General features: G+C 36.9%; 1 protein-coding gene across 3 annotated transcripts in view; it reads left to right on the top strand.

Moving 5' to 3' along the window:
* Dennd1b (DENN domain containing 1B) overlaps positions 1–25,931 on the top strand; it is a 191,756-nt gene that overhangs the window by 70,037 nt on the left and 95,788 nt on the right. Inside the window, exons 4-10 of one of the 3 annotated variants that reach the window (XM_034513152.2) lie at positions 2,265–2,314; positions 4,274–4,393; positions 14,726–14,795; positions 16,902–16,982; positions 21,303–21,362; positions 22,517–22,570; positions 24,856–24,966. In XM_034513152.2, the coding sequence (XP_034369043.1) occupies positions 2,265–2,314; positions 4,274–4,393; positions 14,726–14,795; positions 16,902–16,982; positions 21,303–21,362; positions 22,517–22,570; positions 24,856–24,966 (546 nt within the window). The remainder of the gene's footprint in view (positions 1–2,264; positions 2,315–4,273; positions 4,394–14,725; positions 14,796–16,901; positions 16,983–21,302; positions 21,363–22,516; positions 22,571–24,855; positions 24,967–25,931) is intronic. The other 2 variants (XM_034513153.2, XM_076941283.1) reach the window with 2 other exon arrangements.

The following is a 25,931-nucleotide window of genomic DNA, read 5'->3' on the forward strand; positions in this document are numbered from 1 at the left end:
TAACGTGTATGTGTGTGTGTGTGTGTGTGTGTGTGTGTGTGTGTGTATGTGTGTGTGAGTGTGTGTGTAATAAATAGAGAGGGATTGAGAAGATAAAACCTCATTTATTTCTAATATATGTAGAAGTATAATTTTCAATTATTACTATTATTAAACTGATTCAAGGAACAAAAACTGAATCTGAATCCATTTTCCTCTCTTCAATTCAACCCCCCCCCCATAACTCTCGTTTACATTGCACCTGTAATTAAGGAAGAAATCCAGTCTTAGGAGCAGTAGGAATTCAGCTATTGATCTATGTGTCCCCTGCTTATACTGTCAACAGCATAGCTGCTCTGTCACTGACAAGCTGAGAGGAGGATTTTTTTTTTTTTTTTCCTATACTGTTTATACACTCCTCTATAGACCTGCTGGCTGGTTGAATTTTAAAGAGTGAAGAGGTTTAAAGACTTGTCCCCTGAGGGATGCTCCTGCCAGTTGGGAAGCGAGCTGTTTTGCAGAAGTGTGTTGCATGCATGTTGCTTATGGAAAAGAGGGGGCGTCTGTGAAAGATTAAGCAACTGAGTGAGAAGCCTCCTCTTTAATTTGAGCATTAAGATTGATGTGAAATATACAGCTAATATATATATATATATATATATATATATATATATATATATATATATATATTTATTGGTAGACATTGACTTTGGATGTTTTTATTGTTTCTGAATTATGTGCTTAATTTTGCAGGAGTTTATCTGACCATTATTTATAGGTGTAGTAAATATGGTAAATGACTTTACATTATGAGACACAACAACAATTAAGCAACAGTCAAATGAAAACAACTGTCCTAATTTGTAATAAGCTGTTTTTTAGTAATTTATTTCATGTCTAGTGACTTTTAAAATTACATTTAGCAAAATATTATCAAGAGTAAAATAACTTTCTCTAAACATGGGCCTGTGCTCAAACTTTTAATGGTACACATTCATAAGCAAGCCTGCATACTTGCCCTAAGGCTTGATGGCTTTTTTTTTTTCTTCTTACTGGTCTGTGAGTGAGTTCTCTTGAAGCTTTCCTAGGTATTGCTATTGGATTTCTATAGTATTTTACATTTAACTGATAATTGCAATATATATATATCTATATCCATTTTGCTTTCTTCACTTCAACCCCCCTTGTAACTTTTATATATATCTATATCTATCTATCTATCTATCTATCTATCTATATATATATATATATATCTTTAAGTTAAGAAATTCTACTTGGAAATACTCAGGACTGTGATTCCATAGGTTTATGTGTTTGTATCTGTCTCATTTTACTGGGTATTAGTTTTATTGGTAAAAGACAGTTGTGGAAGTGACAGCTTTGCTAAGATATTTGCTCCTTTGCTTCTTAATCGGAATTTTCTTCAGTTTTTTCTCCTTTATAAGATCCCCTAACTTTAATTTGTATGATGTCTGTAATTATAGGTGGAACTTTAGATTCATAGTTAAATTTTAATGTGTTGCTTAGATACATCAAAATACATCTTCCCTTATTTTCCAACTATCTGACTGTTTGCACTTTGTTGTAATTTTTAATAAATATTATCTCTAAATTTAATGAGATTATGTTTTAATAAAACACTGGTTTTTATATTTATATACTTAATATTAGCTATATTATAATAGATACTTGGTTTTATTTACACATTTAAGGTGGCTATTTGAAATAAATTTAGTAACAAGTATTGTAAAATATAAATGTGTATTTTAGAATCTATACAGTCCTTGAATTTTTTTTAACACTTGTGTTATTGGATGTACAGAGTTGTCAGGCCTCGTAGTCATTCACTCTGCTGCCAACTCCATTCCCCTTTCTCTGCCTACATTTTTAATTGAAACAACATTTATATTTCTGAGCCAGAATCTGTGAAAAGTCCCCGTGGCTAGCCTGTGGTACTACTTGCAGCAGACGCAGCTTGCCCATATGGTGCAGTGCTCCTTGTGAGATCCATATGGCCTTGTTGAAGGGGATCCCAGCGGGGATGCGAAGGGTGTTAATACCCTTCAGGCCAGGCCTTTCCCTCCTGGGGCTTCCGGGCATTGTCAGTGCAATCTGCCAAAGCACACACTTAATTCCTTTTTAATAATCAATTATTTCAGTCTGAGAACCTGTGCCTTTGTCTTAAAAATACTTCATCTGCCCCTTGAAAATGTCTCTAAAAAGTTTTAACTGCATGTTTAAAAACATTCTAAAGCATCCTCTTTATTTTGAATTTGCATTTTTAGGAAGTTCTGCAGAGCGTGCCCAAGTTCTGTTTTCCCTTCGATGTGGAAAGGTATAGTATAAGTTAAGATAATGTTTTTTTCTTGTTAGCACACATTTCAAAATGATTAAATGTTTTTAAGAAACTGGCATATATCCTTGTTTTTATTCTATGCAAATATGGCAGGTTTGAAGTTCAGAATTAGATAAGTTCAGAATTACAATGAAATAGCCTTTCAAATTATTCTGTCTTTTGCTTTCTCCACCGTGGCCAGATAGGCGTTCTTAAAGCGACATTGGCCACAGGTTATGTTTCTTCTTTTTATATGTCAAGTATAGGTTGTAAGCACCAGCAGAGAAAAATATGTCATTGGTCTCTGATTGGGACCTTCAGAAGTTCTTTTAAAGCTAGAGTTTTACTGCTCGCTCCAGATTCATCCTACTGGAAGAGCATCAGCGCAGTGTTGTAATCTTGTTAGTTGTTTCTAAGAGGGCGGCTGTGGGAAACTTCCCCAGTAGCTTTGACAGTTTAATTGTGGTTATATTTTACTGCCAATGCTAACTGAACTTCTATACAGTTGGAAGTTAGCACAATAGATATCTCTTTAGAAATAATGGCATTTATTGTTTGTCATGTGACTGATCAGTATTACAAGTTTTATTTTAAGAATGTACTGTAAAAAGTTTTTAAAAATCATTTTATGAAGATGTTTTACCAAATGTTAGTAAGACTAAATGTTTAGTATATAGATTGGGAAGAGATCTGATAGCGGGATAGTTGATACTAACAAATATTGTTGATGAAAAATTATTTACTTACCTTATTTCTGGAGAATTAGCTGCTCTCCTGTCTAATTTCAAAATTATAGTATTAAATCAATGGTGAGAATAAAACAGAGGAAGAAAAACTGCAAGAGTTTATTATAAATCTTGAATACTAGAGGACATATTAGTCACTGGAGGATTTATTTGACATCTATAAAACTAGGTATGTACTTGTCCTGGCCATTTATATGTGTACTTGTTCAATAACTGTTGTTTTGTGACAGAATAAATTATAGTTTTAGAATACTGGTAGTAATTTATTTAATTTCAAAATCTGTATTACCTTTTTAAAACCTACATTCATGTCATCAATATTTTATTTTGGGACAAAGAACGTGAAATCCTGTTGTGGTTTTATGAGCCAGTATCTGGAAGTATGTTGATGCATTTTAAGCAGAGGTAAATACTTTGTTTAGTTTTATATCATCCCTTATGTGGAAGTGCAGCATGTAATTTGGTTCTATTCTATACATTTTAAAATCAGATAAAACTCATTATAGACCACTAGTAGGCTTCTTTAGTAGGAATTGTATTCTTTTTGTTGGAATTTGATTATGCAGCCTATTGATAGTTCTAAAAATAATGGTAAGGTAAATAAGAGCAGTGCCTGGTGTGATGTACATTGGGTGAGAATGTCAGCAGAAGAAGCAGTTCAGTATGATGGTGATCTGTGATGTACATCGGGTGAGAATGTCAGCAGAAGAAGCAGTTCAGTATGATGGTGGTCTGTGATGTACATCGGGTGAGAATGTCAGCAGAAGAAGCAGTTCAGTATGATGGTGGCCACCTTTAGAGGGTGAAGCAACATGATTTGCTATCTAGGCAATCAAAAATTGGGAAAAGTAGGATAATTTAGACAGAAGAAGGGCTAGAAGTTAATGTAGAGACTGAATCTGTTGATGTTTCCCCAGGGTGAGTAACCATGGCTGCAACCTCATGATATATTTTATGGGTAACTTACTCTTCTGAAAATTAGGATGAGCTTTGAGTTCCACGTGGGGCATTTGTTTTGATGTGCTCTCCCTGTGAGCTGTTAGAACTTTTGTTATGCTTGACTCATGAGTTGGTGACCCTTCTAGTTATAGAACATCATTGCGGCTTCTAGACCCCAGTACTGGAAAGGTGATACCAATGCCAAATATGTCTTGTCTTTTTGTCTTCTAGAAAATCAGCACAGATTTAATACAATAATATTGTTATGTCTTAGGGTGTCTCAGAATCAGGTTGGACAGCACTTTACCTTTGTCCTGACAGACATGGAAAGTAAGCAGCGATTTGGGTTCTGCAGGCTCACATCTGGAGGCAGAATTTGTTTGTGTATTCTTAGGTGAGTAGTTATAATCAAAATATGGCTACAAAATAGATTGTGCCTCTGTTCTGCTTTATCATGCTTGAGATCTCAAAAAAATAAAAGCAAAGCAACTTTTCATAATGTTTTTAAAATTTTCTTTACTTCTCCAGTCTAAGTAAGATGAGAAATAGTCTCCCTTCTGTTTCACATATAGAATAAATTGTTTACCAGTAACATTAGAATCTTTCTTAGAAGAACTAATATTTTAAGGACTAGTTATTGTGATTTATTACTGAAAATCAAATATTAACATGTGATATGTATAAATAGGATAACACTTAGTAAAGTTAACATGCTCTTTTCTCTCATTGATACACATGTGACCTTATTGAACCAATTGCTGTTTTAAGGCAAAGACTGCAAACTTGTAGTTGGGAAGAAGTTAGAAAATATTGTTAGGCCACTGGGTGTTTTAAAATGTTTAAAAGATGTTGTTAACCTTATTCATTTTAGGAAGTTTTGTTTAAGATTTATATTCCTAATTTCTTTAGACAAATAGGGAGGGATATCTGCTAATTATAAATCTTACTTATCCCAGTGGAGACAATAAGCTGGAAATAAATGGGGTTTTACGTATGTGATGATCTTGCTAGATTTCATGGTCCCTCCTGCATAATACTGTGATTTGAATTGTTGGCAGTTGAAATAAAAAGCATTTAAACTTAGTTCCTGTAAGATGTCATGGTAAACAAAGAATCCAGATGTAGCCTATAAAAAGTATAATTCTTTATTATTATAATATAGATACTGGTAATTCTCGACTCAGTAGACAATAACACTCAATTTATAGTTTAATATCTTATGAGGAAGACCTTGTTTATAAGTTACTTTTGTATTGTTGTGATATAACACCATAACAAACAACTTACAGAAGGAAGGGTTATATTTTGGACTTGTGGTTTCAGAGAAATAAGAATCTATTATCATCATGGTAGGGTATTCCGAGGATTCTCACAATGGGGAACTGGAAGCAGGGCATTGACAGGTTGAGTCCAGCATAGGTTACATGATGAGAGCCCGTGTTGCAGTACAACTCCCCAAAGCAGAGATTAAGTGTTTTTAGTCATCACTAGGAGACATGTTGTGTTATCTACTTTTTGTATTATCTACTCTTTGTAAGATTATCAAGTGTCATAGTCTTGTGAAAGGAAACTTGATAATAAGCAATTTTTGAGCTCTTTTGTTTCTTGTAGTTTTAGCTCTTGAATTCTTCCAGAGTCTGTAGAAATGTATCAGCAGTGTTGATGCTAACGAGCTTTAAAGACGCAGAGAATATATTAGTGTCACTTAATCATATCACAAAAGGGCATGTTGTACTCAAATATTATACATAATTTTATATATCAATTTAAAAATAATAAAAAGATTTAGATTTTTTGTGTCAATATTCATGATTATTTTTTGATACTTAGTTTCCCCAGCCTACCTCATCTAACAGCTCTTTACAGCAGAAAGTTATCTCTATAGTTACAGGTAGTTCTGGTATCCCCAGCATCTACTTAGCATCTGGCCTCCAGGGAGTCTTAATAGTCTAAAGGGGTGTTTGAAGAATAAGTAAATGAAACAATTGAGAAAGGAAGAGTTACATATGTAGAAAAATGCATAAGCAAATATATTCTAGCTTAAGAGAATAGTTTATAATAGGTTGTAAAATTATAAAAAATTAAAATCAATAGTTATATCACTGTAAGTTATTATTTAACAGGTTATGTGTTTCCATATACATGTTTATTTATTATATGGAGTGATTCATAGAAATAATTATATTATTATATAATTGTACATACTTATAAAAATGTCTTAAAATGCATCAACATACTTCCAGATACTGGCTCATAAAACCACAATAGGATTTCATGTTCTTTGTCCCAAAATAAAATATTTTGTCCTCAATTTTTGAACTTTATCATTAGTTCAGTTTTTCATTTCTACATTGCAGCAAAAATCCCCAGTTTTTGGTCAGTTATTCTGCTTGATTAATATAGGAATGTGATGTCTTCAGCAGCAGGGTCATATCAACAATTTCTGGAAAGTAACCAAGAGCAATGACAATGTCCTGTGATGTTTGTGGGGGGTGTCTCTGGGACCTGATTGGCCAATATCTCACACATATAAGCAAAAGGATAACCCCCTTACTGGCCTTGGTTTTTTGTTTTGCTTATTTATTTATTTATTTATTTATTTATTTATTTTGCTATTTTTATATTTGCTGTCTAGTTGGGGTTTTGTCCTGTTATAGAGTAACTACATTTATAATCATTTGTATATTTCAGGAAACTTCTACAGTAATTGGTTTCTATATGGCTTTTTTCAAAAGGCCTTTCAGTGTTGGTCCATCCCTCCTCAGTCTCATTTTTTTTTCTCTGCTGTCCTGCTTCCTACTCCATTAATGAATCCTGTTTTCCTCTGTGTATCACTACATCTCTACTCTGTCTCCCACACTGTTCTCCTGATTGCTATGGCTATGCTAAGTGAAATATGCATATCTAAAGTTTTAATGCTTCTATTCACATATGAGGGAAAACATGAGACTTTTATCTTTCTAGATCTTGGTTAATTAAGTCAGAATGCTTGTTCCCAGTTCCATCCATTTATCTGTGAACTTCATGTACTGGGAAATGCTACATACTACCAGAGGAGAAAATAGTCATCTGTCTCATTCAGTTGCAAACCCTGCGAGCTACTAAATGACTGTCTTGGCATGAATGTCATGAGAGTGACCTCTTACTTTGTGATTGGATTTAAGGCTTTCTCCACTAGATGAAACCCATACCTAGCACCGTTATCATGCCTAAGAATCAGTGGCTAGGTCAGTCATAATACCCTAAGAGAGAATGTACTGTACTTAATCTGCTAAATGAACATAGCATTACCATGACTCTTTATTATTGACTACTATACCCACAGATTAGTGCATCTCCTAGCCTTTCTGAGAGAAGCTTTTTCATTCAGTAGGTGAAAATTAAAATGGGGATTCATAAGTGGTCAACACACAGAGAATAAGAGGTGGCAGGACATGTGTATATCACATTTCCTGCCTCCCCAAGGCTCAATGATCATCATAGAAGAGGGGCTAAAAAATTGTAGAGCCAGATGTGGTGGACGGTTACAAGGAAACAATGTTTTCCAGGCACAACAAGGAAGATGCATATAAGAAGAGTTCATAGTGATTTTGACATTGTGCACATGAGTGCACACCCAAGCCAGATAAAAATCTCAGCGTGAAGTAGGAGATGGATAAGAAGTGCAACCTGTGGCTAGGGAACTATTGATCCTTTATAGCTTTTGGAGAGGGAAATTTGGTTTTCTTTAAGAGTATGACTCCTGGTAGGTAGACTTACAATTCTCTCCAAGGCAGAATATTTAGATAATTCATACTAGAGTGAATAGATAAATAGAAAGAAAGAAAGGGAGAAGGAAAGAAAGAAAAGTGAGCACAAACTTGGGTGAGTATGGGTGTGACGGTGGATCTGGGAAGAGTTGGAGATGGGAGAGGGGTAAATGTGATCCAAACAAAATGGTGAAATTCTCAAAGAATTAATGAGCTATTATTAAAATAGTGTAATAGAGCAAGCATACAAATTGGTTATCCAGTACTACATGGTCAGCCTGAAAACACAAATATGCAAGTAACAATATATAGACTGATCAGTTGTTCAGGCATATAAATGTATCTGTGTAACAACATTTAATGAAAAATGGGGGCCATGGATTTTTATGAAGATCAAAGAGGTGTACATGGCAGAGTTTGGAGGGAGGAAAGGGAAGAGGGCAGAGGAAATGGAGTAATTATAGTATAGCTCCAAAAAATAAAAGAAATACTGTAAAGTTATAAAAATTTTTTCATGTAGCATTTTACTGATATAAAATTCTAAGATGCCATCATTATATAGATGATCAGTATAATAAGAACTTTAGAAATTAGTGGGAATGTATCCAGATCAGCTTTGATCAGGTAGATATATATGGTGTGTTTGCAGGATGCATGTTATCTAGCTAGTGTTGCAGCAGACACAACAGGCATACACTGGTCATGGTCGTGCCGCAGAATTAAGGACAGAGATGGGGCAGTTGTGTTCTGTGCCATTGAAATTTAAGATGAGGATATTAAATCATGACCTGGGACAGAAAAGAATTGGACTGATGGGGTGACTGTGACAGTTAAGAACCCAGCAGTTAGTGCTATTCTCTGATTTCCATGTAAAATGGAAAAGTGTTTTCTTGGTTGAGAATGTGTTACATATTTCTAAAACTTTATTTCCTTGAAGTAAAGTTTGGTAGATTTGTACTATACACTGGAAATATACTAGAAAAAAGTTTGGGATAACACAAATGTTATACACACATAGAACACACATATAACATTTAAAGCTCAGAGTCAATAGAACTTTTGTCGAAAGAGCCAGGGAAGGAATATGAGAGTAACTACAGAGCTACTTTGTTTCCCAGACTTTTCCGTTTGTAGCAGGCTTACAGTTGGTGAGAGAACAGCTCTTCTGATTATGACTACATGCCAAGGAAGCGTTATGCAATGTTTGCAGTGAGGCTGGCAAAGCCTTTGACTTGGAATTTTTGTACTTAATACAGCTGAAACTTACTGAAGAATTTGCTTTTTTCAGTAAGTCACAGAGCGTACACACATGCTGACAAAAAAACAACCCTATTTATATTTGTGATGCATAATGCTTGCAGTGTCATTTATGTTGCAGACTTCTTCCCATGTGTCCAAAGGTATATGTATATATTTTTGTGCAGTTTATTAAGTTAAAGTGTAAATTAACTCTCAGTATTTATAATTTTCAAAATGCATGGATTTTTTTAATGTGGTTCATAAGAGCTCCTGTAACTGTATCCTCTCCTGTAACAGTCAGTCAGTTTTATTCTTGCCTGATGGTAAGTCGGAACTGCTCCCACGCCACTAAAACCACATATTGCTTTTCTCCTAGAATGATTGTATGATACTTGCCAGTTAATGCTTTTTAAATTTCTATTTATATTGTTTAATTTTTAGAAGGAAAATTAAAGTTCAGTTCAATTTAATATTAAAATGACATTTAGTTTGAGGCCTGTGTGTCTTGAGTTCTTTTTCTGAAGTGTCTTTCCTGGTTTAACAAGATTTCAAAGCTGTCCTCAGAGATCACTAACTTAGGTCTTATTGCTTGTGTTTAGAATTGCTTTCATATGCTAGCAAAGATTCGAGAAGTGCTCTTCCACCTCTAATTTCATTAACCGAAATTTACAACTATAAAAACGTCAGCAAGAGTTCAAAATGAAATACTCTAATGAGCTAGGCAGATTTATGCTTAAGGCTTTTTGTAGCCCCCTTTGGTACCTGTAACTCATACCAAACTTGAAGACTTCCCACTCTTCCTTTGGACAAATCCCCTAGAAGCAGAATGTTTCAGTTTTACACATTTTGTGTCAATTTTCTAGTGGACAAACAGCTTGTAGCAATGAGAAGCTTTCCTGTCCCCTACGGAAAGGCAGTTGCCTTAGTTTTATTTGATTACTCTACATTAGGTTCCCGCTGATCTGCTGGACGGTTTGACAAAGAGCACTTCCTTTCCTTTATTTAACCTTTGACTTTAGGATATAAAAATTGTACTAGTGCTACAGTGGAAATCCAAGTGTTGGGAGTCTTCTGACGCCACCAGATGGACTCCTGATTGTGTATGCGTCTGCCTTTTGCCTCTTGTCTTCAGCGGGGAATTTAAGACAATCTTAGAGTTATCCTTTGGACTCCTGCTTTTAGAAGTGTACATTTTATATATTTGCAAATCTGTAACAGTCATGCAGTTTGTTGATGAGGTTACATGTTAACTTTTAAAATATTTAAATGAAAAAGCAGATTTGTTTTCTACATTTTTGTTGGATGTTTTAACTTTCTGGCCTTCTTGTGGTTTGGTGCTAAAATATGTTTGTAAGTAGGGGAAAATAGAGGAAAAATTTAAGTTAGTAGTAATCAGTTTAAGAATTTATATGTTACTGAAAATTACTTTGAACATATATTGCTTAGAAATTACACAAGAAACGACAAAAGCCAAACAACCCAAAATTTCACACCCATGACATTTCTTACCCTGGAAGACATATATTATTTTTAATATTTATTTTTTTTTTTTTATTAAAATACAAATTTTTTTGACAAAATGCTTTTTTTTTTTTTTTTTTTTTTTTTTTAAAAAAGGGATGTTATTTATTTTGCCACAAAACTGTGAAGTAGAATCTTGTTAAAACATTGGGATTATTTTACTCTTTGTGAAACATCAGAAAGTGTAGTTAGAAGCAGTATTTTCTGTTGAGCACTTGCTTCCTTTCTGAGTTGTGAATTAGGTTTTCTTCAGGATCAGTCAGGTAAAAGACCCGAATGAGAAATAGGTTAGGTGCCTCATTAGAGGAAATTGAGGAAAGTACATGCCCTGAACAGCACACGGCTTACACGAAGGAGCACATCTCAGCTCCAGGCTTTTGTTAGAGGAATATTGTGTGGCCTGATTCCAAGTATTATGATTTTTAGTGGAAAGAGAAAATGAGATTTTCCCAAGGTATTATCTGAGATTTAGAAACTGACAGTTTATTACATTAAACAAAGCCATAGAACTGCGGGTATAGAAAACGGAGCCCTGGGCTGGCTGTCTGCTGCTGCACATGGCCAGTCTTCAGCTGCTGCTCTGGATGAGTGCAGGATTGCAGAAAAAAAGCCTTTGCTTTCTCATGTTCCCAGGAACACACCCGGGTGTTTACAGATTAATTCCACTTGATTACAAGTGCTATTTTTATTAAAAATTGTGACTGATTTATTGCAGTGAGCAGCTCAGGAGAACGAGCATATACTCGCACTTGGTTCTATGTGGTTATAGTCCATGTTGATGTGTCAGGGAGTGAGTGGTCTTTCAGAAATCTGAGTGTGTCTTAATATTTCAAAAGTATATTATGTTCAGAGAAAACTCTTGGCTTGATGATGTCATTATGAGTACTGTGATTAAGCTTGTGCATTAACACATCTGAATTTCTGCTATATTTACCATGCTGCAGGCTATGTCCTTTTCAAATTTTTAGTGATATAAAGAACATAAAGCAATCGGACCTAGAGTTGTCAAGGATTACCAAATTGTTAGACAAAATAATTAAATGGATCTGAGAAATTTTCACCTTCTGGACAAACTGTGGTTTAAAAGGTGCAAGATTAATGAATATAAAGAATATAAAGATAGATATATTTAGTAATATGATATATCACTTCCAAAAATAAGTCAATAGTTCTATTAGGTGCTTAATGAAAATTAGGTTCTGTTTTCTCTTCACAACTTGAAAATAAATTGAGAGTGGTAGCTACCCACTGAAAACAGTGGAGAAGGAGAGCAAGATGGTTGAGGGGATTGCACAGGCCTTTTGTCCATAAGAGAAGAAGGTTAGCTAACTTTATAACCGCTTATGACTAGGAAATTATAGTATTTTTATAGTAGCCTGGGAACCTGAAACCAAACAATTCTTCTTTTCTTCTTAAGGTATTTGAGAGCAGGTTAGGTCAGAATTTTCTTACCTGGACACATATATTTGAAGGATGGGACATATTGCAATTTCCTGAACTAGTAGTTTCACCACATTGATAAAATTGTGAATATGAGATAAAAACAAATTGAAGAATTTCATTCTTATGCCGTTATGTGTCTCATTAGAACAAATTATTTTTACTGAGAATACTTTTTTTCATGTAATATATCCTAATTATGGTGCTCCCTCCCTCTGTTCCTCCCACTTCTCCATATCCCACTCTACCAGGGCCCATCTCCTGTCTGTCTCAGTAGAAAACAAACAGGCATCTAAGGGATAATACTAAAATAAAATATGATAGTATAAAACAAAAACAAACATCAGAATAGGACAAAACAAAGGGGAAAGACCCAAGAAACAGATATAGATGCAGAGACCCACTCATTTGTGCATTAGAGAATCCCATAAAAACACAAGAGCAAAAGCCATAATATATATACAAAATCCATGTAGAGCAAGAAAGAAGAGGGAGATGGAAAAACAGAAACCAACCAACCAACCAAAAAAAAAAAAAAAAACAGAAGAGGAAGAGGAGGAGGAGGAAGAAGAAGAAAAAGAGGAAGAGGAGGAGAAGGAGGAAGAGGAAGAAAAAAAAGAAAAAAGGAAAAAGAAGAGAAAAAGGAAGCAGCAGCAGGAGAATAGGAGGAGAAGGAAGAGGAAGAGAAGGAGGAAGAAGAAAAAAAGAAAAAAGGAAAAAGAAGCGAAAAAGGAAGCAGCAGCAATATTAGCAGCAGCAGGAGAATAGGAGGAGAAGGAAGAGGAGAAGGAGGAGGAAGAGCAGCAGCAGCAGCAGCACCAGTGGCAGCGGCAGCAGCGGCACAGAGTATGATGAGACAAGGAACTTCCAAAGATCCCACTGAGTTCATCTTCTGTGGGTCATCTAGTACTGGACATGCAGTCTACCCTTAAAGAGTACCTTGTTTCCCCAATAAAACTGTCGTGGAGAAAACTTAAATTTTCATTTGCAGGTATTTATCACTTGGAGATAGTGTCTGGGTTCGGGATGGATGCATTTGTCTTCTCCTATGGTGTACAACTCAATTAGATGTAACTCATTCCTGGTACTGGAAGTTTCATTTGGTGACAAGAGATGTCCAATTGGGGTTCTGTCTCCCTGTTATTTGGCGATTTCCTGTAGTTCACTGTTACATATGTATGTATTTTAGGAAGCTTCTACTGTGGCAGGTTTCCATGCAACTCTTCAAATGGCTCTTGATTTCAGCTGTCTCTCCCCATATTCTGCCCCTTACCTCCCTCTTCTTTTGCCTCTCCCTGCATAATTCTCTCATTCCAGTATCATTCTCTCCCCTGCTCTCTGCCCATCCATGACTATCTATTCTGCATTTCTTTCCTAGGGAGATCAAGCTATACTTCCTAGTCCCTCACTCCATTTGTAACCTTTGTGGTTCTATGGGTTGTAGCTTGCTTATCATTAAGTTATCAGCTAATACACATATATAAGCAAATGCATATATTTGTCTTTTGGGGTCTGTTTTTTTTTTTTTTTTTTTTTTTTTTTAGTTCCAGCCATTTGCCTGGGATTTTATGATATCATTTAAAAAGCAGCTTAGTAATACTACTGAATAAATGTATCCTATTTTCTTTATGCACTATCTACTGAGAGACATCTTTTGCCTGTTTTCAGTTTCTAGCTATCATGAGTAGAGGAGCAATGAATGTGGTTAAGAAAGTGTCTCAATAGTGAGCTGTAGAGTCCTTTGGGGATATGCTCACGAGTGGTGTAGGTGGACCTTGAGATAGATTTATTCCCATTTTTCTGAGACACTGATTACCATAGTGGCTGTAAGTGTATATTCCCACCAGCAATGGTTGAGGGTTCTCCTTTTTCCACATCTTTGCTAGCATGAGCTGTCATGTGGTTTATTGATCTTATCCATTCTGACAGATGTAAGATGGAATCTCAAAGTACTTTTGACTTGCATTTTCCTGATGACTAAGGATGTTGAACATTTCTTTGTTTCTGAGTCATTTGAGTTTCTTTTGTTTAGATCTATACTCTATTTTTTAAACTAAATTGTTTTCTTGATATCCAGGCTTTTGAGTTCTTTATACATTTTGGATATTAGCCCTTTGTTGGATGTATAGTTGGTAAAAATCTTTTCCCAATCTGTAGTCACCTAGTTCAAAGGACAGTGTCTTTTGCTGTGAAGAAACTTTTCAGTTTCTTGAGGTCCCATTTATTAAATGTTGATTATTCAGTGCTTGTGTTAATGGTGTTCTGTTCAAAAAGATTTTTCCTATGCTAATAAGTTCAAGGCTATTCCCCACTGTCTCTCCGATCAGGTTTAGTGTATCTGGTTTTATATTGAGGTTTTTTATCCATTTGGAGTTAAGTTTTGTGCAGGGCGTTAAGTATGGATCTGTTTTCGTTCATCTAGTTTAACTAGCACCAGTTTTTGAAGATGCTGTCTCTTCCAGTGTGTGTTTCTGGAAGTGTCCATTGGTATGTGGACTTATTCCTTCTACCACAATAAATACTACAATAAATACCTTTCCATACTCTCCAGTATGCTTTGAAATAGGAATAAGTCATTTTGCAGAGGCTGTTAATGTAAAATGGAAGTGGGTGTGGCTAATAGTAGGGAATGGGTAAAGAGAAAGAAAACCTGGGTGCAGTTCTTTTGTTATCAGGATCAACTGGTTGTAAAGAGTAGCTACTCACCTTTCATTTATCTGTTTATTTACTGCTTCTAAATTCCAGGTGTTTTATATACATTTAAATTCTTCTTACAGTTACTTGCCATGGTTTGAAGTATATTATAAACTTCTAAATACTCTGGCAGATTACTTGGCCAAGGAACTGGTAAGCTGATTTTTTTTCTCTATTGTTTTATTGTGTAAAATGTGCATAGTATAGAATGAGCACTTTTTGCCATTTTAGATTATAATTTTATGGTATTTATCACAGTTATATTGTTTTTAACCACTAGTACAGCATACCCAAACAAACCCAAATTCTGTATCCAATGAATTATAATTTATTACTTCATTTTCTTCTCTCCTCTCTTAACCACCATGACATCTATATGGCTTCTTAACTGGAGGTCCTCACACAGGTGGACCCACGTCTGTCCTTGACCCCCACACAGGTGGCCCTATGTCTGTCCTTGACCATCACACAGGTGGACCCATGTCTGTCCTTGACCATCACACAGGTGGACCCACATCTGTCCTTGACCCCCACACAGGTGGCCCTATGTCTGTCCTTGACCCCCACACAGGTGGACCCATGTCTGTCCTTGACCATCACACAGGTGGACCCATGTCTGTCCTTGACCCCCACACAGGTGGACCCATGTCTGTCCTTGACCATCACACAGGTGGCCCCATGTCTGTCCTTGACCATCACACAGGTGGACCCATGTCTGTCCTTGACCCCTACACAGGTGGCCCTATGTCTGTCCTTGACCCCCACACAGGTGGACCCATGTCTGTCCTTGACCATCACACAGGTGGACCCATGTCTGTCCTTGACCCCCACACAGGTGGACCCATGTCTGTCCTTGACCCCCACACAGGTGGACCCATGTCTGTCCTTGACCATCACACAGGTGGACCCATGTCTGTCCTTGACCCCCACACAGGTGGCCCTATGTCTGTCCTTGACCATCACACAGGTGGACCCATGTCTGTCCTTGACCATCACACAGGTGGACCCATGTCTGTCCTTGACCCCCACACAGGTGGACCCATGTCTGTCCTTGACCCCCACACAGGTGGACCCACGTCTGTCCTTGACCATCACACAGGTGGACCCATGTCTGTCCTTGACCCCCACACAGGTGGACCCACGTCTGTCCTTGACCCCCACACAGGTGGCCCTATGTCTGTCCTTGACCATCACACAGGTGGACCCACGTCTGTCCTTGACCATCACACAGGTGGACCCATGTCTGTCCTTGACCATCACACAGGTGGACCCATGTCTGTCCTTGACCCCCACACAGGTGGCCCTATGTCTGTCCTTGACCATCACACAGGTGGACCCATGTCTGTCCTTGACCCCCACACAGGTGGCCCTATGTCTGTCCTTGACCATCACACAGGTGGACCCATGTCTGTCCTTGACCATCACACAGGTGGACCCACGTCTGTCCTTGACCATCACACAGGTGGACCCACATCTGTCCTTGACCCCCACACAGGTGGACCCATGTCTGTCCTTGACCATCACACAGGTGGCCCTATGTCTGTCCTTGACCATCACACAGGTGGACCCATGTCTGTCCTTGACCATCACACAGGTGGACCCACGTCTGTCCTTGACCATCACACAGGTGGACCCATGTCTGTCCTTGACCATCACACAGGTGGACCCATGTCTGTCCTTGACCATCACACAGGTGGACCCATGTCTGTCCTTGACCCCCACACAGGTGGACCCACGTCTGTCCTTGACCATCACACAGGTGGACCCACGTCTGTCCTTGCTGATGTCACTTAGTACATTTAAGGCTCCAGTCTTGTGCTGTCGTTATGCAGCTGGATGATTGCATGAGTACACTAGAAGTGTTTCCTCACTCATCTCTTAGTAGACATGCAATCAACCTCATGTCTCTTGTGAATAAGACATTAACCTGGATGATTGTTCAGCTGCCTTTCTCATCAGAACCACTCAGAGTGGCAGAGAGCTTTCCAGGCATACATAAATTCTTCAGTTCAAACAAAACGAAACAACATATTTTTGTAGTTACATTTGGGTTTGTTTTTTTTTTTCTCTCCATATACCTGGAGGTGTAATTACTGGTATTGGGCTAATTTTTGTATTTCATTATCTGAGGAACTACTATACATATTTTCTGCTATGGCTATACCATTTTACATTCCCATTTGTAATATCCAAAGATATATTAAATTATATTTGGTTCTTAAATGTTTTAATTATTAAATGGTCCTTTCTTTGTTTCAGGAAGATGATTTGAATGAAACTCTTAAATCACTCTATAACCACCCAGTACCAAAGGCAAACACTCCTGTCAACTTGAGTGTGGTGAGTACTTCATAATTTGTTTTCAGAGATAATTTATTTTCATATAAGATGCACACCTGATCCACCAGTCATTTACCAAATCACCCATTTCTATGAAAATGTCAATGAGGGTATTAACCTTGCTTGGTGCCAATATCAAGAAGTATTTTATTATCCATAAATAATAAAAATTATACAAATGCACACATACATGTATGCACACATGCATGCACAAATGTTGGTGCATGCATGTGCTTATATACACACACACACACACACACACACACACATACACACTTTTCTAAAATAAGGTGGGCATCACAAGCACAAGATAAAGTTGCATAGTAATGTGCAGAATTCTGGCTAAAATGCCCTTGTCTTTCATTACACGTGAACACACCTTCCAGAGTAGTTATGATCCCTGGAACTGTGATCAGCATTTGTGTGAACAACAAGCTTCTTGTGCCTGTTTGCTGGAACACTCTTAGTGAGTTTCACCAGTTACATCTGCTTAGGTTGATATGTCCAGGATTTGTTGGGGCTTGTTGATATCAAACATCGTTGATAACAAAGTATGGAGGTTTCATTCATATCTTTGTTAATTTTTCAAATAAAATAAGCTAAAATTTATTGATACTGTCATTATTTCTTGTGAATATGTTGGGTGTTTTTCTTTCTAAGAACAAAGAAAAAAATTAATAGGCCAAAAAAATTTTATTTTAGGAAATTCAACTTGAAATCTCTATTCATGTAAGACATTTTGCAGATTTGAGTGATAATGAAATTCTTATGCTCATAAATAACTGTCCTCATGCCTGTATTGCTTCCACTGTCAGCAAATAGCAGTACTGTCTAAGCCATTTCTGAAGTCCCCACAGTCAGCAGTTTGATTGAAATTGGTTCTACACAGTTCCCTTTAAGTTCATTTTGCAAAGACTATTAGAGTAAACATTTTTAAACTATAAAGTTCTATGTTAAAATAATTGTAATTCCTCACTTTGTTTGAAATGTAAACATTTTCAGTGGACCCGTATGTATTTGGTATTCTTGGCAACCACTTTCCCTCAGATACACATGTTAAATTAAAATTATATGACATAGTTTTCATACAGTATAGCATCTCCGACCTTCCTACCCATTCTATTTCAATCTCTCTCTCTCTCTCTCCCCCTCTCTCTTTCCTCTATCCCCCATACCACTATCTCTCAGAAATAATAATAACAACAACAGAAATGGAACCAGAAACAAAACAACCAACAAAACCCCACAAGTATAACAAAAAATACTTTAACAAACCAAACACACAATAAAAAGCCATGGAATCTGTTTTATATCGGCTAGTTAAACCTAATTATGGGGACTGCCCTAAAGTGTGGTTGGTATAGCCAATGACACTCCATGGGAGAAAACTAGTTTTCTCTTTCCCAGTAGGTATCAGTTGCAAATAGATTCTTGGTTAGGAGTGGGACCTTGTATCCATTGCCTTCTCTCAGTACTTGTTTTTTTTTCAGGCTCAGTGCAGGCCTTGTGCATGCTGATACGGTCTCTGTGGTTTCTATGTGCATCAGTCATTTGGGGTCTGGAAGACACTGTTTGCTTGGAGTCATCATCTCTTGCTGTTAAACTCTTTCTGCTTCCTCTTCTGCATAGATCAGAGTCTTGATAAATACATTCTAGTTAGAACTGAGCACTCCAGGGTCTCTCATTTTCTGCACAGTGTCCAGATTTGGGTCTCTGTGTTAGTTCCCATCTATTGTAAGAAAAACCTTGCCTGATGATGGCTGAGTGAGGCGCTGATGGCTGAGTATAGCAGTATGTCATTAGGAGTCATTTTATTGCTAAGTCCTTCAATAGAATAATGGTATTCAGTTTGTCTTAAGCAAAACCACCCCATGAGATGGACCCCTTATGACACTACTAAGTGACTAAGAAACTTAAATTTTTTTTTTTTTTTTTAAATTTTGAGGGCAGAGTAGTGAGTGCATGGTGGCTATGTTGGTCTTGAGGGAGTCCAATGTCTAATCCTTCTGTCTTAGCTTCCCAAATAGCCAGCATATCTGCCTGCAACTTCCCATTTTATAGAGAAAATTTTTAAATTTTTGATTTAGACTTTCAGGGTCATCTACTTAGCACTTAGTTTTACAACAGTTTTTTTTTTTTTTTTTTTTTTTCTGTCTCACTATTTTATCTCACACCTGTCTTACCATTCTAGTCAGCATCTAAAGTGAACACCATCTTCTCTCCATCCACTGCAAAGCCCTTTGTGGTCCGGCTCTAGAATCTGCCCTGTTCCTGCTCTTATGCAGTCCTCACCGTGTGCTTGACCACGTTTGTACTCTCCTTTGCTGACTTTTGTGTGTGTTCATTTGCTGCAAACTGCCCAAGTGGATAGAATTAATTTCCACTGGGGACTATGGAATGGAAAGTCCAGGAGACTTGGGATTTTTAACTCAAATCTGAGTCTTCAGGCATAAATGTTGCTATCTAAATAGGTTGTTGGAAGTATACAGGAAAAGCTCTGCTCTACTCACCCAGACAGACTATCGTGAAAAAGAATGGAAACTATGTGAGAACTAGAGAAAAGATCACCTAAGGAGAAGCTCAAGATTCCTAAGTCATTGAAATGCAAATAACGTGGAGACCATGGTTAGTTGGAATGAAGTAGAGGAATGGGAGAAGTGAGGGCAACAAAGGGGCCCTGGAGACACCAGTCTCCTTAAACTATTTTGTTTATATGTAATCCAAATACACAGTCAAAGAGTGATGGAGCATATATGTGCTCAATTAAATAATGGAAGCAGCACTTGTAGAGGATGGATAGTAATGAAAACGGACTCTGGAGCTGCGGAGACGGCTCAGCAGTTAGACTCTTTGCTGCTCTTCTAGAGGACCGCTTCATGCCCAGGACCGTCAGTGGCTCACTGCTGCACCTAACTCTGGTTCCAGGAGATCTGATGCCCACCTTTGGCCTTCTAGATACCCTCATCCATGTGTACATAAATACAAACACATATCATATAAATTTAAATTCATCTTTACAAAGTGGACTATGTTCCAGTCTGTTACTGTATTTGGTTTTGGTGTGATACCCAGGGCCATGTCATCTACCACTGAACTGTGTTCCAAACCCTTATTTTCTTTTTAGTAAAATAACTGTACCTGTTGATGTGCTATGTTGTGATATCTCGCTGAGTCTATTAAGTATTTTTAGATTGGATATGTGAATGAAATCAAGGTTATTTGTCTTGTTTCATTTAATGAAACATTCTCCAATTTCCCCATATTACCACAATTGACAACATTTTTACTTTTAATAGCTAGACAGTAGTCTGTCATGTTTGTGCATGTCTATAAATAAAATTAGCTTTAAAATGAATATTTATTGGTAGATGCTAAGGTTGATTTATTTCTTGGCTATTGTGACTAGTGCTTCCACGAACAAGGGCATGCAGTAGCACTGCATTGAACATGGGCTGCAGGTTTACTGATATCCTTTTTTTTTTTTTTTTGAGTGTATACTCAAGAGTGGGATTGCTGGATCAGTGGAACAATTTTGTTTTTATCCTTTGGAGAAACCTCCATTGTTGTTTCCCATAGTGGTTTTTGTGTATTTCCATTTCCACCAACTGTGTATCAGTGTTTTCTTTACAGTTTTCTCAGCCCTTACTTCTTGATTGCTTTAGAATATTTGCCAAACTGAAATGAAGTGGAATATTACAGTTTTAGTTTGCATTTCTCTAGTGCTTGGTGATGTTAAACACCTTTCTATATACCTAATGACAAGTTAGACTTTTGGATTAATAGTCTGTAACAGTTTTTAAATCTTGTGTACTTGTTTCCAATATAGAGTTATGTAATTTATTAGTAAAATACATCTGAAGTTCAGTAACATTTTGCTTTCAATAGCAGATTGCTACGCACCCAGTATTGTCTGTTAATGATTGGCAGTGTGGGAAGTAGAGTACTTGTGAAACCAGCCCTGGAGACTTAATTTTATCTCGCAGTTTAAACTGATGTTCTTCAGCATCTTTACTGGAACTCTTAGAAGTGATTATTGACCACTGAAATATTGAAGGTTTTGTGAAAAGTTAATATATAAGTGATTTTTTAAAAGTACTTTGAACTGATTAAATATCCATTACCTTTCTACACACAGTGCAAAACTTTGCACAGGACATTTCTAGAATAGATTAGCAGGTCAGAATTTAGAATGTCCTATATAATGAATGTCACTCAATGCTCTCAGTGGATGATGTAGCAACATAGGTTTTCCTCAGTACACTGGAATGTTTTCATGTAAGCTTCCCCTTTGGAGTAAAATACTCATTTTTCTCTCATAAGAACCAAGAACTATTTATTGCCAGTGAGCAAGTTCTGAAAGATGACCCCTCACTAATGCCGGTGAGTGAAAAGGACGCTGACTTCTGCAATCACGCTTCTGAGATCATTATACCTTTATGATTCACTGTGGTTCTTTGGAAAATGGAAATGGACTATTAACAATAATCAATTAGAATTTGTTTTCTGTTTATATTCTTTTCTCTGTTTTCTGAGGCACAATATTATGAAAAACACAGCCAAATAAAGATGTTTACTAGAACTAATCTTGCACTCGCTCTTCTCAGTAGTATGCGGAAGCACAGTCATGGCATGAGATTCCTGTCACAATTATTTCTTGTCATAAGATGATCTTGTGATTCATCTCATACTGTTCTTCCACCCTGGAAAATTATGCACTATGCCTTTGTGAAGGAGCCTCTGACTAGTTCAGCTCTGTTCAAACCACTGTTGAGCACTTCTTGTCCTATAGATTGTCTTTAGATAGAAGACAATATTAAATATATTCCTATATAACTAAGGCTTTAAAATCATTTAGCATAATATGAACACAAACTAGAGCAGTTGGGGGATTATGCTTTGATTTGGATAGATAATGTGTTCTTTGGGACACTGAAGTATAGAGACTCAGTATCCTTTTCATGTAAACATCTGATGATATTGCTTTGTTTAATCTGGAAGTGAATATTTATTTATTGGTATATCCATAAGGTCATAGTTTTGGATAGCAAATACATTTTAAAATTTCAATTATTGAAAGATTATCTTTCATTGTTCTTTTCTGAATATTACACTTGCTACAAAGTATATATATTATAGTTTATCGTAGAAACCCAGGAGATAGTAGATTTTATAGACTCGTCTGCTTTCATTTTTTAATCTGTGTAAATATATTTTGAAAATATATATTTTAGATATATTTATATGTATTTAACCTTTTAGTAACCTTTGATATATTTGCCTTAATACTTGTGTAGATTCTTATTCTGCTTCTGGCCAGTTTCAAAGGCTCCTATTTTGGACCCATCACTTCTTGAATTAGACTGTCATTATTAAAGCTATTTAGATCTGCCATGTCATCCAAGACTCTCTCCTATTTACCAAGTCCCAAATGTTAGTTTGGCCTTCACCAGTCAGTGTTTTTTCTTATTTTTATTGCAAATTGTATGAAAAATGAAATGTAATCTTTTCCTCCTGTGCTTCATTTCTGCTGATAGCACTCCTGTTTCATCACACCCGACATAACTGGACTCCCAACGATACCGGAGAGTGTAAGTGCCTGCTCTCTACTTCTAAAATTGTTGTTACAAATGTCTGTGACCAGGTGGCCAATTTAGGGACAAACACACTTAGCTCCTGAGCATGGTTGTCTGGAATGTGAGGAAGTGTCAAGGCGTGGCTTCCAACAGTCTGGAAGAATGCTAACAGGAAAATTTTGCACTTTACAGTCATCTTAGTAAATGGACCATCACATTTTAGGCTTCCTCTTTGTAATTTTGTTTAAATCATTAGTGTCCAAGTTGTTGATTTCTTGCTTTTAATTTAATGCAGTAGAAATTTTTTTAGACTTGAGGATATTGTAAGAAATAATGCCTGATACATTGCTAATTGTAGCTATATTGGAAATAATTTGTGTTTCTTAAAAGTTATCCAAGTTAGGATTTTTTATAGGCGCTCTCAAAGATAAGTAGAAGTGATGGATGTTCTTCTAAGTCATTTGATAACTGTGGGAAAGGAAAAGACTCCCTTTAGGTTTTCCTAGAACCTTAAAATAAATCTGTTATAAACCGTCAAATGAAAGGAAAGGCAGCAGGAAGGGTTGTTCAGATACACTTGTATTAACTCAGATGGGTACTGTTTTCCATAAGTTACTTGCATTTACCTCAGGTGGGTGCTATTTTCATAGTTTTCAAACTTTTGTAACATTTGCTTTCTCATACATTTGAGTAGTGAACAAAGGCAGAGAATACAAAGGCAAACTTTCCTTGTGTGCATGTGCAGATGGGTTTGTGTGTCTGGGTGCCCATGTGTGTACATACATGTGTATGTGGGTGCATAAGTAGGCCAGAGGTCAGCATTGGATGTCCTTCTCTGTTACCCCTACCTTGGTTTTTGAGAAAGGCTGTAACTGGTGCTCATTAGTCCTTCTGAAACCCAACGGCCCCCACCTCCCAAGTGCTACTTTTATAGGATATATGTATGTATGTATGTATGTGTGTGTGTATGTATGTGTGTGTATGTGTGTGTGTGTGTGTGTGTGTGTGTGTGTGTATGCATGTGTGAGAGAGAGGCAGGGGGAAGGGAAATATGAGTGAATTTGTGTAGGTCAGATGACAAGTTCTGAGTTTAGCCCTTTCCTTCTACCATCTGGGTCCTAGTAGTTGAACTCAGGTCAGCAGGCTTGAAGGCAAGTGCCTTACCTGCTGAGGTATATGAGAGCTCTAATTTTATCTTTCAATACAATTGTTTTCAAATATTTAAAGAAACACGCATTCTCTTAAAACTGGTTACTGAGAATATAAAAAAATAAAGTTTTATGCTCTCCCTGGCATACTTTGCCACTGTCCTGTTGAAGGAAACAGAATATAATCATCCATAGTCAGATGGCCAGTCTTTGTGATGATAACAAATGTAGTTCGTTGTAGGTTGCAAAGGTAATGCTGTGTGTGGAGTTGAGTCAGAAGGCGAAGGAAGCTTCAGAGAAAACGGGAAGCAATCCTCTTCCCACCAGTTGAACACCACTCACTGAGCCTTCAGATTTTATTTATTTGAGATGCCACAATTGTCTCTTAAGATCTCTACCTTTTACAGGTTTGAGAGATGGATCTCTAATGTTCTTGCTCAAACACATTTCAGTCTTTCGGGTCTTTACCCACCATCCTCTACATATTCTGTGCATTATAACATTTGCCTCGGACAGGCCCTAACGATGTAGCACATCCCTGGTTTTTTTGTTTTGTAGTGGAAGTCTAACAGGTGTATTAACTTGAGGAATCAATTTAGAACATCACAAAGTTATATTTGAGTATTGTAGTAAAAAGGAAGCCTCATTGGGTATAAAATCTACATTTTTTTTTTTTTAATAACGAAGCAAAGGACTGCATATAAATCCACCCTTTCCATTGGGTACCTTTGGTACCCAAGAGGGAATGGTAGAAATGAAGTAATTCCAGTGTAGTCTTCCAGTGTAGCAGTTTCACAGACATCGGTGTACATTGTGAACCCCCAGGAGTAGTTGGTTAAACTGGTATCCTGGATACTGCTCAGATCGGGTTTCAGTTGGAGCTGGGGAGATTGCACTGTGGGGAGGAAAACTGGGATGTATGTGGGATCCTGTGATCATCCTTTGAGATGTACTTTATAGAATAGGTAGTGTTTTAAATGACAGTAGAATGTCCTGTGCTTATGTCAGCAGCTGGTATTAGATTTAATTATTTCTAATGAATGCCACTTCCAGTAATACTGTGTTTTGAACGTTAAGGCTGATAAATGTATAAAATGTTTTCCCCTGTATTTATGTGTACAGAAGCTCACACAGTTCTTTTCCCTGGCGCAGAGAAACCTGACAGAGTACTTTGTGGCTGTGGATGTGAACAACATGCTCCGATTGTACGCCAGCATGCTGCACGAGAGGCGCATCATTATTACCTCAAGCAAATTAAGCACTGTAAGTCCTTCACACTTGCGCCTTTGACTGACACATATTGAGTGCTTCACAAAAGACCGAAACACGTCTGCACATTTAGAATTGTGTCCTGTGTACTTAAAAGTCAATATCTACGTATTTTTAATATATGGTTTTAATCTGGCTCTTGAAGTATAAAGGTCTGATTTATAGGAGGCTTCTCAGATGCATTAAGTCAGGTTAATTATTTTTCCTTATCAGGAGAAGAGTGTTTTTTCCCCTCTTTTTAAACTCTCTGGAGTTCATTTTAGTGCCTTGATCACGTAGAGAACTCTTAAGACCTATTATGAGATCTTTATTATTCACTTGTAGCTTTTTCCATTGGAGCTACTTGAAAGACACTGCGGCCATGATAATAGCTGCTATCCTAACCAGGTAATAGCAGATTCATCTTTGTCGCCTTGCGGGGCCTAGGAGGGGATCCTATAATAGTTCTGGTGTGGAGGAGCTCTTCAGGCTGATAATAACTTAAGAGTCAAAGTGGCATTTTTATCAATCACAGGTTTTATGGCACTCAGTCTGATGTCCTACTGGAAGCTCTTCATTACTGTGAGACAGGCACGAATACAAGGGCTTTTCTTAGGCTATAGAAGAGGATTCAAAAGCAATTTGCTAGAGTTCATATTTTCAGTTTATATTTTTCTTCACTAAATATAAAATTTAGGTATTTTCAAATTCAAAATGTGTAAAATAAATTAAGTTATTTGAATAAACTGTGATACATGAAAAACCATTATTAAATATTTTCTTTCTTCATACATTTATTTTATATAAAATAACACTACTTTCAGTATTTTATTCTATAATAGAAATAAAATTCAGCTCATGTCATCCCAGTTGGGTCCTGGGAGCCTCTTACTTTCCTGGCATCTGGGACTTTCTAGTAGCTACCTTCAGTTCCCCATCTCCCACTGGTACACACCTCCATTCAATCTCCTGACCCTCTG

The sequence above is a fragment of the Arvicanthis niloticus genome, chromosome 10 (assembly GCF_011762505.2).
Source record: "Arvicanthis niloticus isolate mArvNil1 chromosome 10, mArvNil1.pat.X, whole genome shotgun sequence".
In the NCBI taxonomy this organism is placed as follows: Eukaryota; Metazoa; Chordata; class Mammalia; order Rodentia; family Muridae; genus Arvicanthis; species Arvicanthis niloticus.